This window comes from Manis javanica, chromosome 5 (genome assembly GCF_040802235.1).
Source record: "Manis javanica isolate MJ-LG chromosome 5, MJ_LKY, whole genome shotgun sequence".
Lineage (NCBI taxonomy): Eukaryota > Metazoa > Chordata > Mammalia > Pholidota > Manidae > Manis > Manis javanica.
Genome location: NC_133160.1, coordinates 105015559 through 105030595, shown reverse-complemented (window position 1 = coordinate 105030595; position 15037 = coordinate 105015559). Strand labels below are relative to the sequence as shown.

General features: G+C 39.5%; 1 protein-coding gene across 3 annotated transcripts in view; it reads left to right on the top strand.

Moving 5' to 3' along the window:
- CDS1 (CDP-diacylglycerol synthase 1) overlaps window positions 1-15037 on the top strand; it is an 82626-nt gene that overhangs the window by 58754 nt on the left and 8835 nt on the right. For 2 of the 3 annotated variants that reach the window (XM_073237359.1, XM_037021151.2), the window contains 3 exons: window positions 1821-1889; window positions 12613-12765; window positions 14139-14258. In XM_073237359.1, the coding sequence (XP_073093460.1) occupies window positions 1821-1889; window positions 12613-12765; window positions 14139-14258 (342 nt within the window). The remainder of the gene's footprint in view (window positions 1-1820; window positions 1890-12612; window positions 12766-14138; window positions 14259-15037) is intronic. The other variant, XM_073237360.1, reaches the window with a different exon arrangement.

Below are 15037 nucleotides of genomic sequence, written 5' to 3'. Positions count from 1 at the left end.
TCTTTTTTCAGTCAGCGGAGGCAAAGAAAAAGACGGGTAAGTTGTATGGGTCTCATTTGTGGGAAGAAAGAAAGAAACCAAGCAACCATTCCTCATGGAAAAAGAGACCTTTTTCTTGAACTGGTTTCTTTTTAAAAATAGGCTAATCACATTGGGGCTTTAGATAGGATTCACTAAGTTCCTATATTGGACAAAGTCCTTAATAATATTCTGACATATATATTAATTGGCTGTTTTGATGTTATTACATGAAGGCAGTTTTGGACTGAGGTAATATTTGTTTAGATAGAAAACCTTCTGTTTGTTCAGAGTGATTAGAAGGGTAGCTTAGCATTCCCAGAAGAGTGCAGGGACCACCTGTTCTTCAAAAAACCTTCCATAAAATTTTCCCCACAGAGGCATCCAGGACAGCATCAGGCTGAGTTGTAGGGATACTGGCAAGCTAGCGATATATACTTTCATCATTTCTAAAGCTGCTTCAGCACAAAAGCAAGTGATTAAGTATTCAAGTCTATACTGGTTGAGAAGTTTTTGGCTTAGGAGGTCTTCAAAGAGGCTGAATGTCTGTAGAAGAATCCCTCTGTCTGAATTTGAGCATAAATTTCTAGTGAATTTATAGGGCTGGATTAGTGATAACATACCCAGATGTAATTATAATAATTAAGCAAGTTAACCCCTAAATCAGCATAATATGAGTCAATTTGGTATTTTAAAATAATCAGCAGGCACGTTTATAGTCAACTCCAACCAACCTCATGACACTAATGCTCGATTATCCTAGGAGAAGGTGTATATCACTCTCCTCTCCATGTCAGAATTGCTGTCAGATTTGTTAAACTATTTCTGCCAACACTTCTGGCTTTGGGCTTTATGAGCATCAGGATGAGAAGTCTGTAAAGAGTTTATGTAGTTGAGACCATCACCTGTTTCTATCTGTAGGAACTTCTGCTACTTATTTGGCTTCTGTTCCCATGTGATCCACTGAAAGCATCATCAGAGGCCATCAGTCATGTCCTGATGAGGAAATCCCTATACATCAGTCATTATCTTAATAGGGCATCCTGGGTAGTTAGCGCTGTTCACTCTAATAAATCTTTTCCTCCTGCCCCTGCACCACAAAGTTCCAGACTTTCCTCCAGATTTCTCTCCTGAATGGCCCATTGACTGAAAAACAATAGCCTGAATCTCAAACAAACAGTATCTGCTCTTAGAGGCACAACCTGTTCCTTTCTTCATGGAGACAGACATAGATTGTGACCAAAGGGAGAAGGATATGTGAGTATTTGTGGAGCAAATACTGTGTCTGGGGCTGTGGAGTATTTTGCCATTTCAGAAAGAAGTCTGGTACACACATGGCATTTTGGGAATACATGAAAATCTGGTTGCTGCAAATTTATTCTAACTTTTGGTCTGTAGTTGGTCAACACAGACCATGTATATTGGAATGAATATATTTTATCCTATTTCAGGAACTAAACTATTATGGGGATTTACATAAGCATAAAAGTAATGGGATAATTAGTATAAAGTTTACAGTCCTTTGAGAGAAAAACAAATAAATTGAGGCTGCAGAAGCAAACGGATATTCACAGTATGTCAAATGTTGGAGGGCTTAATATGTGTTAGATAAACCACCGGCGAGATTTGCACGAATGAATCTGGATCATGGATGAAGGAAAATGAGTTGCAAAGCTATTTCCATAAGAAAAAAGCATGGAGAGATGTACAGGGAATTGTGGTGATTCATTGAAGAGTGCGTATGTTTTTGTGAGTTTTGTGAGTGCAGTTAACTCTTTTAAATTTTATTTGACCTTTTGTAGTTGTCTCCGAAAAAGACCTGGGAAGGATTCATTGGTGGTTTCTTTTCCACAGTCGTGTTTGGATTCATTGTGAGTTTAATTAGGATTTTTACTTTATTTGTATATTGAAAAACAGTAGCAAGTTTATTAGTGTATTCTAAACCTAAAAGAATTAAACCGTAAAATGCTAATAATGTATTTATTGAAACCAATTGAACAGAACCTATTCTGTACCCCAGTAGCTTTCATCCTGGCCTCATATCAGAATCACCTGGAGAGCTAATACAACATCTGTGTCTCAGCCCTAGCCCAGATCAGTTAACTAGCCCAGCTGACTCTAATGTACTGCTTGGCTTGGGACTGCTCCTGTGCTCTTGGGTTTTGGTAGTTCCAACAGCTCTTAGGCCATGTTGGTGATACAGGTGTGGGGACAGGTGGTGGTTTTGAGTAAAAGCAGAGAAGGCAAATACTGTTGAAGAGCTCTGCCTCCTTAACACAAGCCAGCTACTTGGCCTAGTGAGAGCTTACTGCTGTGAGCCCAATATGTGGGAAGAGTTTGTTGAAAATAATTGATGCTCACTTTTAGACTTGAATATTGGGTATTGTTACTATTTTAAAAATTAGTTTACAGTTAAAGAATACAGATTTTTATTGAGATGTCTTGTGAGAACCAATAAACGTACAATAAAATGGTTGGATAATGATAACTATGCACCAAAAATGACTTTGTAATTTTATTTTTTTAAGAGTCTACTCACCTGACAATTCTAGAATATATTCTATAGCCAAATACAGAGTAACTAGTAACAACACGGAGCTTTGAGAGGGAACAAATAAGTAGAAATATGCAAGACTCCTGGGTGGGAAAACCACTATAATTCCTCTGTTTAATTTGTAAATTTAGTTCATTCTCAATGAAAATTCCAATAGAATTTGATAAAATTATTACACTGTTAATGTGGTAGAATATTGATGAGGTGATAATTGATAACTAGAATAATGAAAAATCCAGTCCTGTTCCATGTTTATACATTGCAAAGCTGGGATAATTAGAACATAATACTACAAGAAACTGGTATTATTAAAGACTAATTTAGAAATACTACAAGAATGGCCATATCATTGGATAAAGATAAAGAGCTACCCTATAAGAATGTTTTGCATGAGAAAATGAGGATGGAAATTGTATAGTTTTTTTCATAAATGATTTTGAGGAAACTGGTTGTTTGGAAGCAAAATTAGTATATCATTCCTAGCATCATGCTTGGTGGTCTGTTACCCTTTCTTGAATAATATAACGGGGTAAATGGCTGCAAAAGAAAAGGGATAAACTGTTGTCTAGTAATTTAAATTTGTAATAAGATATTTTGTTTTATGTATCTGCTTCCATAGATGAGAATAGCTAGTTCAAAAAATTGCAGTGATGTGGCCCCGAAAGAATAATTTAGTCAAAGTTTTCTGTGTTGTTTAAGAACAATGGTATTTTTCACCTCTACTATTTTCTTAATAATTTTGAATCACTGCCTGTTTATTAAATTAATGTAGCCTTTATGCATTTGACTTGACCCCTGTATTCTCCCATACATTTATGATTCTTAGCTTCTGTTAACATTAATTATGTGTAAATGTAATGAAGGTAAAACCTTGCCCTGATGCTTGTCTGCATGTTCACAACAGCTTTTATCTTCCCCTTCCCTCTTTTGTAGTCATACAGAGATTATAATCTCATGATTTCCAAATCCTTTCTGTTTTCTAGTAGCTTTTTTTTTTGTATCATTAATCTACAATTACATGAGGGACATTATGTTTACTAGACTCCTCCTACCACCAAGGCCCCCACTCCACATACCCCACCACAGTCAGTCCATCAGTGTAGTAAGATGCTGTAGAATTACTACTTGTCTTCTCTGTGTTGTACAGCCCTCCCTGTGCCCCCCCATTATGCATGCTAATCATAACGCCCCCTTTCTTCACCACCCTCCCCTACCTTATCCCTCCCTTCCCACCCATCCTCCCTGGTCCCTTTCCCTTTGGTAACTGTTAGTCTATTCTTGGGTTCTGTGAGTCTGCTGCTGTTCTGCTCCTTCAGTTTTTTCTTTGTTTTTATACTCCACAGATGAGTGAAATCATTTGATACTTGTCTTTCTCCGCCTGGCTTATTTCACTGAGCATAATTCCCTCTAGCTCCATCCATGTTGTTGCAAATGGTAGGATTTGTTTTCTTCTTATGGCTGAATAATATTCCATTGTGTATATATACCTCATCTTCTTTATCCATTCATCTACTGATGGACACTTAGGTTGCTTCCATTTCTTGGCTATTGTAAATAGTACTGCGATACACATAGGGGTGCATATGTCTTTCTCAAACTGAGCTGCTGCATTCTTAGGGTAAATTCCTAGAAGTGGAATTCCTGGGTCAAATGGTATTTCTATTTTGAACTTTTTGAGGAACCTCCATACTGCTTTCCACAATGGTTGAACTAATTTATATTCCCACCAGCAGTGTAGGAGGGTTCCCCTTTCTCCACATCCTCGCCAACATTTGTTGTTTGTCTTTTGGGTGGTGGTGATCCTTACTGGTGTGAGGTGATATCTCACTGTGGTTTTAATTTGCATTTCTCTGATGATTAGGATGTGGAGCATCTTTTCATGTGTCTGTTGACCATCTGAATTTCTTTGGAGAAGTGTGTGTTCAGATCCTGTGCCCATTTTTTAATTGGATTATTTGCTTTTTGTTTGTTGAGGTGTGTGAACTCTTTATATATTTTGGATGTCAAAGCCTTATCGTATCTGTCATTTATGAAAATATTCTCTCATACTGTAGGATGCCTTTTTGTTCTATTAATGGTGTCCTTTGCTGTACAGAAGTTTTTCAGCTTGATATAGTCCCACTTGTTCATTTCTGCTCTTGTTTTCCTTGCCCGGAGAGATATGTTTGTGAAGAAGCCGCTCATATTTATGTCCAAGAGAATTTTGCCTATTTTTTTTCTAAGAGTTTTATGGTTTCATGACTTACATTCAGGTCTTTGATCCATTTTGAGTTTACTTTTATATATGGGGTTCGACAATGGTCCAGTTTCATTCTCCTACATGTAGCTGTCCAGTTTTGCCAGCACCATCTGTTGAAGAGACTGTCATTTTGCCATTGTATGTCCATGGCTCCTTTATCAAATATTAATTGACCATATATGTCTGGGTTAATGTCTGGATTCTCTAGTCTGTTCCATTGGTCTGTGGCTCTGTTCTTGTGCCAGTACCAAATTGTCTTGGTTACTATGGCTTTGTAGTAGAGCTTGAAGTTGGGGAGTGAGATTCCCCCCTACTTTCTTCTTCTTTCTCAGGATTGCTTTGGCTATTCGGGGTCTTTGGTGTTTCCATATGAATTTTTGAATTATTTGTTCCAGTTCATTGAAAAATGTTGCTGGTAGTTTCATAGGGATTGCATCAAATCTGTATATTGCTTTAGGCAGGATGGCCATTTTGACGATATTAATTCTTCTTAGCCACGAGCATGGGATGAGTTTCCATCTGTTAGTGTCCCCTTGAATTTCTCTTAAGAGTGACTTGTAGTTTTCAGAGTATAAGTCTTTCACTTCTTTGGTTAGGTTTATTCCTAGGTATTTTATTCTTTTTGATGCAATGGTGAATGGAATTGTTTTCCTGATTTCTCTTTCTGTTGGTTCATTGTTAGTGTATAGGAAAGCAACAGATTTCTGTGTGTTACTTTTGTATCCTGCAACTTTGCTGTATTCCGATATCAGTTCTAGTAGTTTTGGGGTGGAGTCTTTAGGGTTTTTTATGTACAGTATCATGTCATCTGCAAATAGTGACAGTTTAACTTCTTCTTTACCAATCTGGATTCCTTGTATTTCTTTATTTTGTCTGATTGCTGTGGCTAGGACTTCCAGTACTACGTTGAATAACAGTGGGAAGAGTGGGCATCCCTGTCTTGTTCCCGATCTCGGAGGAAATGCTTGCAGCTTCTCGCTGTTCAGTATAATGCTGGCTGTGGGTTTATCATATACGGCCTTTATTATGTTGAGGTACTTGCCGTCTATTCCCATTTTGCTGAGAGTTTTCATCATGAATGGATGTTGAATTTTGTCAAATGCTTTTTCAGCATCTATGGAGATGATCATGTGGTTTTTGTCTTTCTTTTTGTTGATGTGGTGGATGATGTTGATGGATTTTTGAATGTTGTACCATCCTTGCATCCCTGGGATGAATCCCACTTGGTCATGGTGTATAATCCTTTTGATGTATTTTTGAATTCGGTTTGCTAATATTTTGTTGAGTATTTTTGCATCTACATTCATCAGGGATATTGGTCTGTACTGTTCTTTTTTGGTGGGGTCTTTGCCTGGTTTTGGTATTAGGGTGATGTTAGCTTCATAGAATGAGTTTGGGAGTATCCCCTCCTCTTCTTTTTTTTGGAAAACTTTAAGGAGAATCGGTATTACATCTTCCCTGTATGTCTGATAAAATTCTGAGGTGAATCCATCTGGCCTGGGGATTTTGTTCTTTGGTAGTTTTTTGATTACTGCTTCAATTTTGTTGCTGGTAATTGGTCTGTTTAGATTTTCTGTTTCTTTCTGGGTCAGTCTTGAAAGGTTGTATTTTTCTAGGAAGTTGTCGATTTCTTCTAGGTTTTCCAGCTTGTTAGCATATAGGTTTTCATAGTAGTCTCTAAATAATTCTTTGTATTTCTGTGGGGTCCGTCATGATTTTTCCTTTCTTGTTTCTGATTCTGTTGATTTGTGTTGACTCTCTTTTCCTCTTAATAAGTCTGGCTAGAGGTTTATCTATTTTGTTTATTTTTGTCGAAGAACCAGCTCTTGGTTTCATTGATTTTTGCTATTGTTTTATTCTTCTCAATTTTATTTATTTCTTCTCTGATCTTTATTATGTCTCTCCTTCTGCTGACCTTAGGCCTCATTTGTTCTTCTTTTTCCAATTTCGATAATTGTGACATTAGACTATTCATTTGGGATTGTTCTTCCTTTTTAAATATGCCTGGATTGCTATATACTTTCCTCTTAAGACTGCTTTTGTTGTGTCCCACAGTAGTTGGGGCTTTGTGTTGTCGTTTGTTTCCATATATTGCTGGATCTCCATTTTGATTTGGTCATTGATCCATTGCTTATTTAGGAGTGTGTTGTTAAGCCTCCATGTGTTTGTGAGCCTTTTTGCTTTCTTTGTACAGTTTATTTCTAGTTTTATGCCTTTGTGGTATGAAAAGTTGGTTGGTAGGATTTCAATCTTTTGGAATTTACTGAGGCTCTTTTTGTGGCCTACTATGTGGTCTATTCTGGAGAATGTTCCATGTGCACTTGAGAAGAATGTGTATCCTGTTGCTTTTGGATGTAGAGTTCTATAGATGTCTATTAGGTCCATCTGTTCTAGTGTGTTGTTCAGTGCCTCTGTGTCCTTACTTATTTTCTGTCTGGTGGATCTCTCCTTTGGAGTGAGTGGTGTGTTGAAGTCTCCTAGAATGAACTATTTCCTCCCGTAGTTCTGTTAGTATTTGTTTCAGGTATGCTGGTGCTCCTGTATTGGGTGCATATATATTTATAATAGTTATATCCTCTTGTTGGACTGAGCCCTTTATCATTATGTAATGTCCTTCTTTATCTTTTGTTACTTTCTTTATTTTGAAGTCTGTTTTGTCTGATACCAGAATTGCAACACGTACTTTCTTCTCTCTGTTGTTTGCATGAAATATCTTTTTCCATCCCTTGACTTTAAGTCTGTGCATGTCTTTGGGTTTGAGGTGAGTCCCTTGTAAGCAGCATATGGATGGATCTTGCTTTTTTATCCATTCTATTAGTCTGTGTCTTTTGATTGGTGCATTCAGTCCATTTACATTTAGGGTGATTATTGAAAGGTATGTACTTATTGCCATTGTAGGCTTTCAGTTTGTGGTTACCAATGGTTCAGGGTTAGCTTCTTTACTATCTTACTGTCTAACTCAACTCGCTTATTGAGCTATTATAAACACGGTCTGATGATTCTTTATTTCTCTCCCTTCTTATTCCTCCTCCTCCCTTCTTCATATGTTGGGTGTTTTGTTTTGTGCTCTTTTTAGGAGTGCTCCCATCTAGAGCAGTCCCTGTAGGATGCCCTGTAGAGGTGGTTTGTGGGAGGCAAATTCCCTCAACTTTTGCTTGTCTGGGAATTGTTTAATCCCTCCTTCATATTTAAATGATATTCGTGCTGGATACAGTAGTCTTGGTTCGAGGCCCTTCTGTTTCATTGCATTAAGTATATCATGCCATTCTCTTCTGGCCTGTAGGGTTTATGTTGAGAAGTCTGATGATATCCTGATGGGTTTTCCTTTGTAGGTAGCCTTTTTTTTCTCTCAGATTGCCTTTAATACTTTGTCCTTGTCTTTGATCTTTGCCATTTTAATTATTATGTGTCTTGGTGTGGCCCTCCTTGGATCCCTTGTCATGGGAGTTCTGTGTACCTCTGTGGTCTGAGAGGCCATTTCTTCCCCTAGTTTGGGGAAGTTTTCGGCAATTATTTATTCAAAGACACTTTCTATCCCTTTTTCTCTCTCTTCTTCTGGTACCCCTATAATGTGGATATTGTTATGTTTTGATTGTTCACTCAGCTCTCTCAGAATTCTTTCATTCCTGGAGATCCTTTTATCTCTCTCTGCATCAGCTTCTCTGCATTCCTGTTCTGTTTTCTAGTCCATTAATGGTCTCTTGCATCTTGTCCATTCTGTTTTGAAGTCCTTCCAGAGCTTGTTTTATTTCTGTATTCTCCTTCCTTAGTTCTTGCATATTTCTCTGCAAGTCCATCAGCATGGTTATGACTTTTGTTTTGACTTCTTTTTCAGGAAGACTGGTTAAATCTATCTCCCCAAGTTCCTTCTCAGGGGAAGATGTAGCAGATGCCGAAGCTGTCTGGGTTAGTCTTGTCTGGATCACATTTTTTTGCCTTTTCATGTTGACAGGTGCTATTGACTGTCAGCTGGGAGGGCCAAACTTTTCACTTGCTACTGGCCTTTCTTTACTGGGACAACTGCGACCCCTAGAGGCTTGTGTTGGGTAATTGTGTGTAGGCTGGGTCTTTGTGTCTTGCCCAGCTGGTATGGAGGAAGCTCCCTTTCTGAGGGCGGGGCCTGCCTTAGGCTGCTTCTCTGCTTTCGCAGCACCCAGAGGGGTAATGGATGGGGGGGCTGTTTGGCTGTTTACCTCCGTGAGGGCTCTCAGAGCTGTTGCCCAGGGGGTTAGTGCACCCGGTTTTCCCTGTAATTTCCAGCCACTGGGCTGTGACTTGTGTTGTTTCCGTCCAGCTGTTATGTCCCTGTCCCTTTAAGACTCTCAAAAAGCACTCGCTTTTCTTTGTCACAGGGGCATCAGCTTCGGAACCCGCTCAGAGGTCTTGCTGCCCTGTTTCCCTAGTTTCCAGCCCTCCACGCATGCACTGTGTCTGCGCTCTGCTATGGGTGGCTGGGGCTGGGTGTTTAGCAGTCCTGGGCTCCCTCTCCCTCCCACTGGGAGCTGAGGGGAGGCGTGCTCGGGTCCCACCAGGACGGGGGTTGTATCTTACCCCTTTCACCAGCTGGGCTCTCGCACGTGTGGATGTAGTCTGGCTCTTGTCCTGTGTCTTCTGGTCTCTCCTCTCTTTTAGGATTAGTTGTATTTGTTGTATTTTCAAAAATATATGTTTTTGGGAGGAGATTCCCACTGTCCTACTCACACCACCATGTTGGCTCCCTTTTTGTTTTCTTTGTACAATTTATTTCTAGTTTTATACCTTTGTGATCTGAGAAGTTTGTTGGTAGAATTTCAATCTTTTTGAATTTACTGAGGCTCTTTTTGTGGCCTAGTATGTGGTCTATTCTGGAGAATGTTGCATGTGCACTTGAGAAGAATGTGTATCCTGCTGCTTTTGGGTGTAGAGTTCTGTAGATGTCTGTTAGGTCCATCTGTTCTAGTGTGTTGTTCAGTGCCTCTGTGTCCTTACTTATTTTCTGTCTGGTGGATCTGTCCTTTGGAGTGAGTGGTGTGTTGAAGTCTCCTAGAATGAATGCATTCTATTTCCTCCTGTAGTTCTGTTAGTATTTGTTTCAGGTATGTTGGTGCTCCTGTATTGGGTGCATATATATTTATAATAGTTATATCCTCTTGTTGGACTGACCCCTTTACCATTATGTAATGTCCTCCTTTATCTCTTGTTACTTTCTTTGTTTTGAAGTCTATTTTGTCTGATACTAGTACTGCAACACCTGCTTTTTGTCCCTATTGTTTGCATGAAATATCTTTTTCCATCCCTTCACTTTTAGTCTTTGTATGTCTTTTGGTTTGAGGTGAGTCTCTTGTAAACAGTATATAGATGGGTCTTGCTTTTTTATCCATTCTATTACTCTGTGTCTTTTGATTGGTGCATTCAGACCATTTACATTTAGGGTGATTATTGAAAGACATTTATTTATTGCCATTGCAGGCTTTAGATTCATGGTTACGAAAGGTTCAAGGGTAGCTTCTTTAGTATCTAACCAACTAACTTAATTCACTTATTAAGCGATCATAAACACAGTGTGATGATTCTTTATTTCTCTCCCTTCTTATTCTTCCTCCTCCATTGTTTGTATGTTAGGTGTTTTATTCTGTACTCTTTTGTGTTTCCTTTGACTGCTTTTGTGAATAGTTGATTTTATTTTTTGCCTTTAGTTAGTATTTGGTTCGTCTGCTTTCTTTGCTGTGATTTTATTTTCTCTGGTGACATCTATTTAGCCTTAGGAGTGCTTCCATCTAGAGCATTCCCTTTAAAATATCCTGTATTGGTGGTTTGTGGGAGGCAAATTCCCTCAACTTTTGCTTGTCTGGAAATTGTTTAATCACTCCTACATACTTAAATGATAATCTTGCTGGTTACAGTATCTTTGGTTCAAGGTCCTTCTGTTTCATTGGATTAAATATATCATGCCATTCTCTTCTGGCCTGTAGGGTTTCTGTTGAGAAGTGTGATGATAGCCTGATGGGTTTTCCTTTGTAGGTGACCTTTTTTCTCTCTCTGGCTGCCTTGAATACTCTGTCCTTGTCCATGATCTTTGCTATTTTCATTATTATAAATCTTGGTATTGTCCTCCTTGGGTCCCTTGTGTTGGGAGTTCTGTGGGCTTTCATGGTCTGATAGAGTATTTCCTCCCCCAGTTTGGGGAAGTTTTCAGCAATTATTTCTTCAAAGACACTTTCCCTTTTTCTCTTTCTTCTTCTTCTGCTACCCCTATAATGTAAATATTGTTCCATTTGGATTGGTCACACAGGTTTCTTAATATGCTTCATTCCTGGAGATCCTTTTCTCTCTCCCTGCCTCAGCTTCTCTGTATTCTTGTTCTCTAATTTCTATTCCATTAACAGTCTCTTGCACCTCATCCAGTTTTCTCTTAAGTTCTTCCAGAGATTGTTTCATTTCTGTGATCTCCCTCCTGACTTTAACCCTTAGCTCTTGCATATTTCTCTGTAGGTCCATCAGCATGGTTATAACCTTTATTTTGAATTCTTTTTCAGGAAGATTGGTTATATCTATCTCCCCAGGCCTTCTCTCTGGGGTTGTCTGGGTGATTCTTGACTGGACCAGATTATTCTGCCTTTTCATGGCAATAGAGGTAGTCGTAGGCAGGTGGTGTGTATGTCAGCTGGGAGAACAAAGTCCTTTCCTGCTTGCTGGTCACCTTGCCCTTCTCCGCTGCCTGTGTTGTTTACCCACACACCGGGAGGAGCCTCTGGGCCATCCCTGGAGCTGCTGTGAGCAGGGCAGCCCTCAGGGTAGCCCAGAGCCCTGCGGGGTGTGGCAGGCACACCGCGTGTGTTCTCTTGCAAGAACGCCACCCTTTCGCGCCTTGCTCCCACTTCCTCTGTCTGTGCTGGGTAGCTGTGCATCTGTGGCAGTCTCAGGGTCTGTCTCAGGCAGCTGTGTGCTGGAAGAAGACTCTGGGAGGTTGCTGTGGGTGCAACCACTGTCTGGCCGCTCCGCCACTGTGGCGGGGCAGTGCTGGCTGGGGGCAACGAATGGCAGGCTGCTTATTGCCGTCAGGGGCTTTAAGGCTGTGTTGCCACCCAGGAGGTTAGGGTGCCTGAAGTTCTTCAGGATTCCCAGCCTGCTGGGCTGAGTGTGCCAGGATGATTCCATCCAGCTGTTTAACCCCTATCCCTTTAAGTTTCAAAATGCACTTGCTTTTCTTTTGTCCCAGGGGAGCCGGCTGTGGGGACCCAGTCGCAGATTTTACTCTTCTGTTTCTCCAATATCCAGCACACCATGCAATGTGCGTCTGTCTTCCCAGTGCAGATTACTAGGGCTGGTTATTTAGCTGTCCTGGGCTTCCACTCCATCCCCACTCTGATTCTTTTCCTCCCGCTCTCCCGCTAGTGAGCTGGGGTTGGGGGAGTGCTCAAGTCCCATTGGGTCATGGCTTTGTGTCTTACCCTTTTCATGAGACGCTGAGTTCTCGCAGATGTAGATGTAGCCTGGCTGGTGTCCTGTATCTTCTGGTCTCTCTGTTAGGCATTTGTTGTATTTTCAAAAATACATATGGTTTTGGGAGGAGATTTCTGCTGCCCTACTTATGCTGCCATCTTGGCTCCTCCTCTCTCAATTCTCTAGTAGCTTTTCAAAGTCTTCTATTGTGCCAGTCATGACCATTTAACTTTTAAGATACATAGCAAAATAGGAATGCAGAGAAATTTTGGTATTCTATCTGTGACTTTTTTTGACACACACATGTGCATATTTATTTATATATATATATATGTATTTTTTCATTCAGTGTTTCACAAACCCTTGCCTTGTTATGCAGGCTGCCTATGTGTTATCCAAATACCAGTACTTCGTCTGCCCAGTGGAATACCGAAGCGATATAAACTCCTTCGTTACAGAATGCGAACCCTCAGAACTTTTCCAGCTTCAGAGTTATTCACTTCCTCCCTTTCTAAAGGCAGTGTTGAGACGGGTAAGATAAACATGCCTAGGGATCCTCTATCTCAAAGATTAAGCTTCCTTTAAAAGTAGAATTAAGATTTTTATAAGAAATTGATTTCTGAAGAATTTTTAACTCAGAACTTTTAGTTTAATACAGAAGTGGTTTCACTGTTTCCTTAGCATCAGCTATATATTCTATCTCCTTGTGATTTCCCTTTCTTGAACATAAAATGAATATTACTATCACAAACCAGTTCCTTAGATTTTTACAAATCAAATGGGTTAAAATGAGTTTCACATGAAACTGGTTTGAATTGACTCAATTTAAAACTTAATTAAGATTCACTAGCTCAAAGATTTCCTGATTTTTAGGGGAACTTTACCAGTACAGAAAGCTGTACTTCTAAAAATCAGTTTCCCTTCCAAAAGCACACTGAAGCCATTTAAAGGCAACACTAGGTCTCTCACTGAAGGATACTGACATGCTGCTGTCTGGTAGAACCCTGCTGATGTGTGCCATCAGGACTGGAGGGTGGTTGGTTAGAGTGAGGAATCGAATGTGTATTTGTGCATGCATACCCATGTATCTGAAACATTTTTAACAAAAGTCCCTATTTTTGAGAAGCAGGTTAACCAACAATTATTTCTCTTGTTGAATGAGTGTTCAGTACATGGATTCCAAGAATTTTCAATGTCCAAACCATCTGTTACCTGCTGTAAAACTTTTTGATACTGACAGTCTTGATTAGACCAAGGCCATTGCTTGAGAACAGTTCCAAAGATTGGTGTTCCCAGAGATTTTTCTTAAACCATACCTGTTATGCATTGTCTACAATTTGTAGTTTTAATTTGTTTAAAGTGGAACAAGAACTAAGAATTTATGAAATAATTTCAGAATATATCTCAATATTTACAATTCCCTCCTCACATCTTCTATGATCATCTTGCTGATGCTCACTTTGGTAGTCCTTTTAGGCAACTTAAAAGAAGGACCAACTTTTCCCTCATTTTGTCATATAAAATTAAAATGAAAATACATTATAATTACAAAAAGTACTACTGGTAAAAAACAAATTCATAAATGAACTGATTCTTGGTAAGCCTGCAACTCAAGTGTTGTAGAAGTGTCTAGATGAACTAGAAAGTAGCCTATTAGCTGCAAGAGCTTAGTGTGCCAGGTGCTATCATTGTGCGTACTTAGAGAATGGAGAATTATGGCCAAGTAGAGCATGGTAATGAGAGCTTACAATATGTTTTTCTCCATAATTCTGAAAGTTTGTGAAACTAACAAAAATGTGATATATGCTTTGACTTACTGTTTATATCATGGTTCTTAGTTTAGGTGGCCTGCTCAAATACAATTTTAAGGCAGTTTAACCCCCCAACCCTTTTTTTCCTTTTCAGGAAACAGTAAGCTTGTATCCTTTCCAGATACATAGCATTGCTCTTTCAACGTTTGCATCTTTGATTGGCCCATTCGGAGGCTTCTTTGCCAGTGGATTCAAAAGAGCTTTCAAAATCAAGGTGTGTGTTTAGATTCTTTGTTACATTTTTAGAGAATATAATTAGGAAATACAGTTGGAATATGGTTCTCTGTTGGTCCTACACAACCCGTAGGCAAAAACTTTTACAAACTATGGCCACACAGAAATGCTTGCTGGCTGATTTGCATGTGTTCCTTCTTTTTGGGTTTTTGTATGTCATAGAAACACAGTTTAAAGTGTCTTGCCAATCTCATTTATAGAAATGGCATGTTTCCCATAATGTGGGAACAAACACAGAATCTTCGTCCTTTAAGTGCTCATCCTAGAATCCAGCCATGAATTGTCTGAAGTTTAGTATCTTGCCACGATCTCACTGAAGCACAGGCGAGAAAGCCTCGGGATATGTAACTGCTGGAGGTTGGGGTTGGCAAACTCTGAATAAAGGCCAGACCATACATTTATAATCCTATCACAACTACTCAACTCTGCCACCGTAGTGTGAAAGCCCCATGGACAGTGTACAATGAATGGGCATGGCTGGGTTTTAGTAAAATTTTATTTGCTTAAACAGGCAGTGGGCTAGATTTGGTCAATGGGACAGTTTGCTGATTCCTTTCCCAGATACTTAAAATTATCCCCACATTTTAAGTTTTAGATTCTCATAAATAAAGTGATACATTATTATCTCAGCTCTCCTCACATGGCCTAAGTTAGGATGCAATATTGTGCCATTAGGAGTTAGAGAGTGGCTACTGAAGGTGGGGTGGTCAGGCAGGCTTCTCTGAGGAGGTGGCATTTGAGCTGGGATCTGAGAAAAGG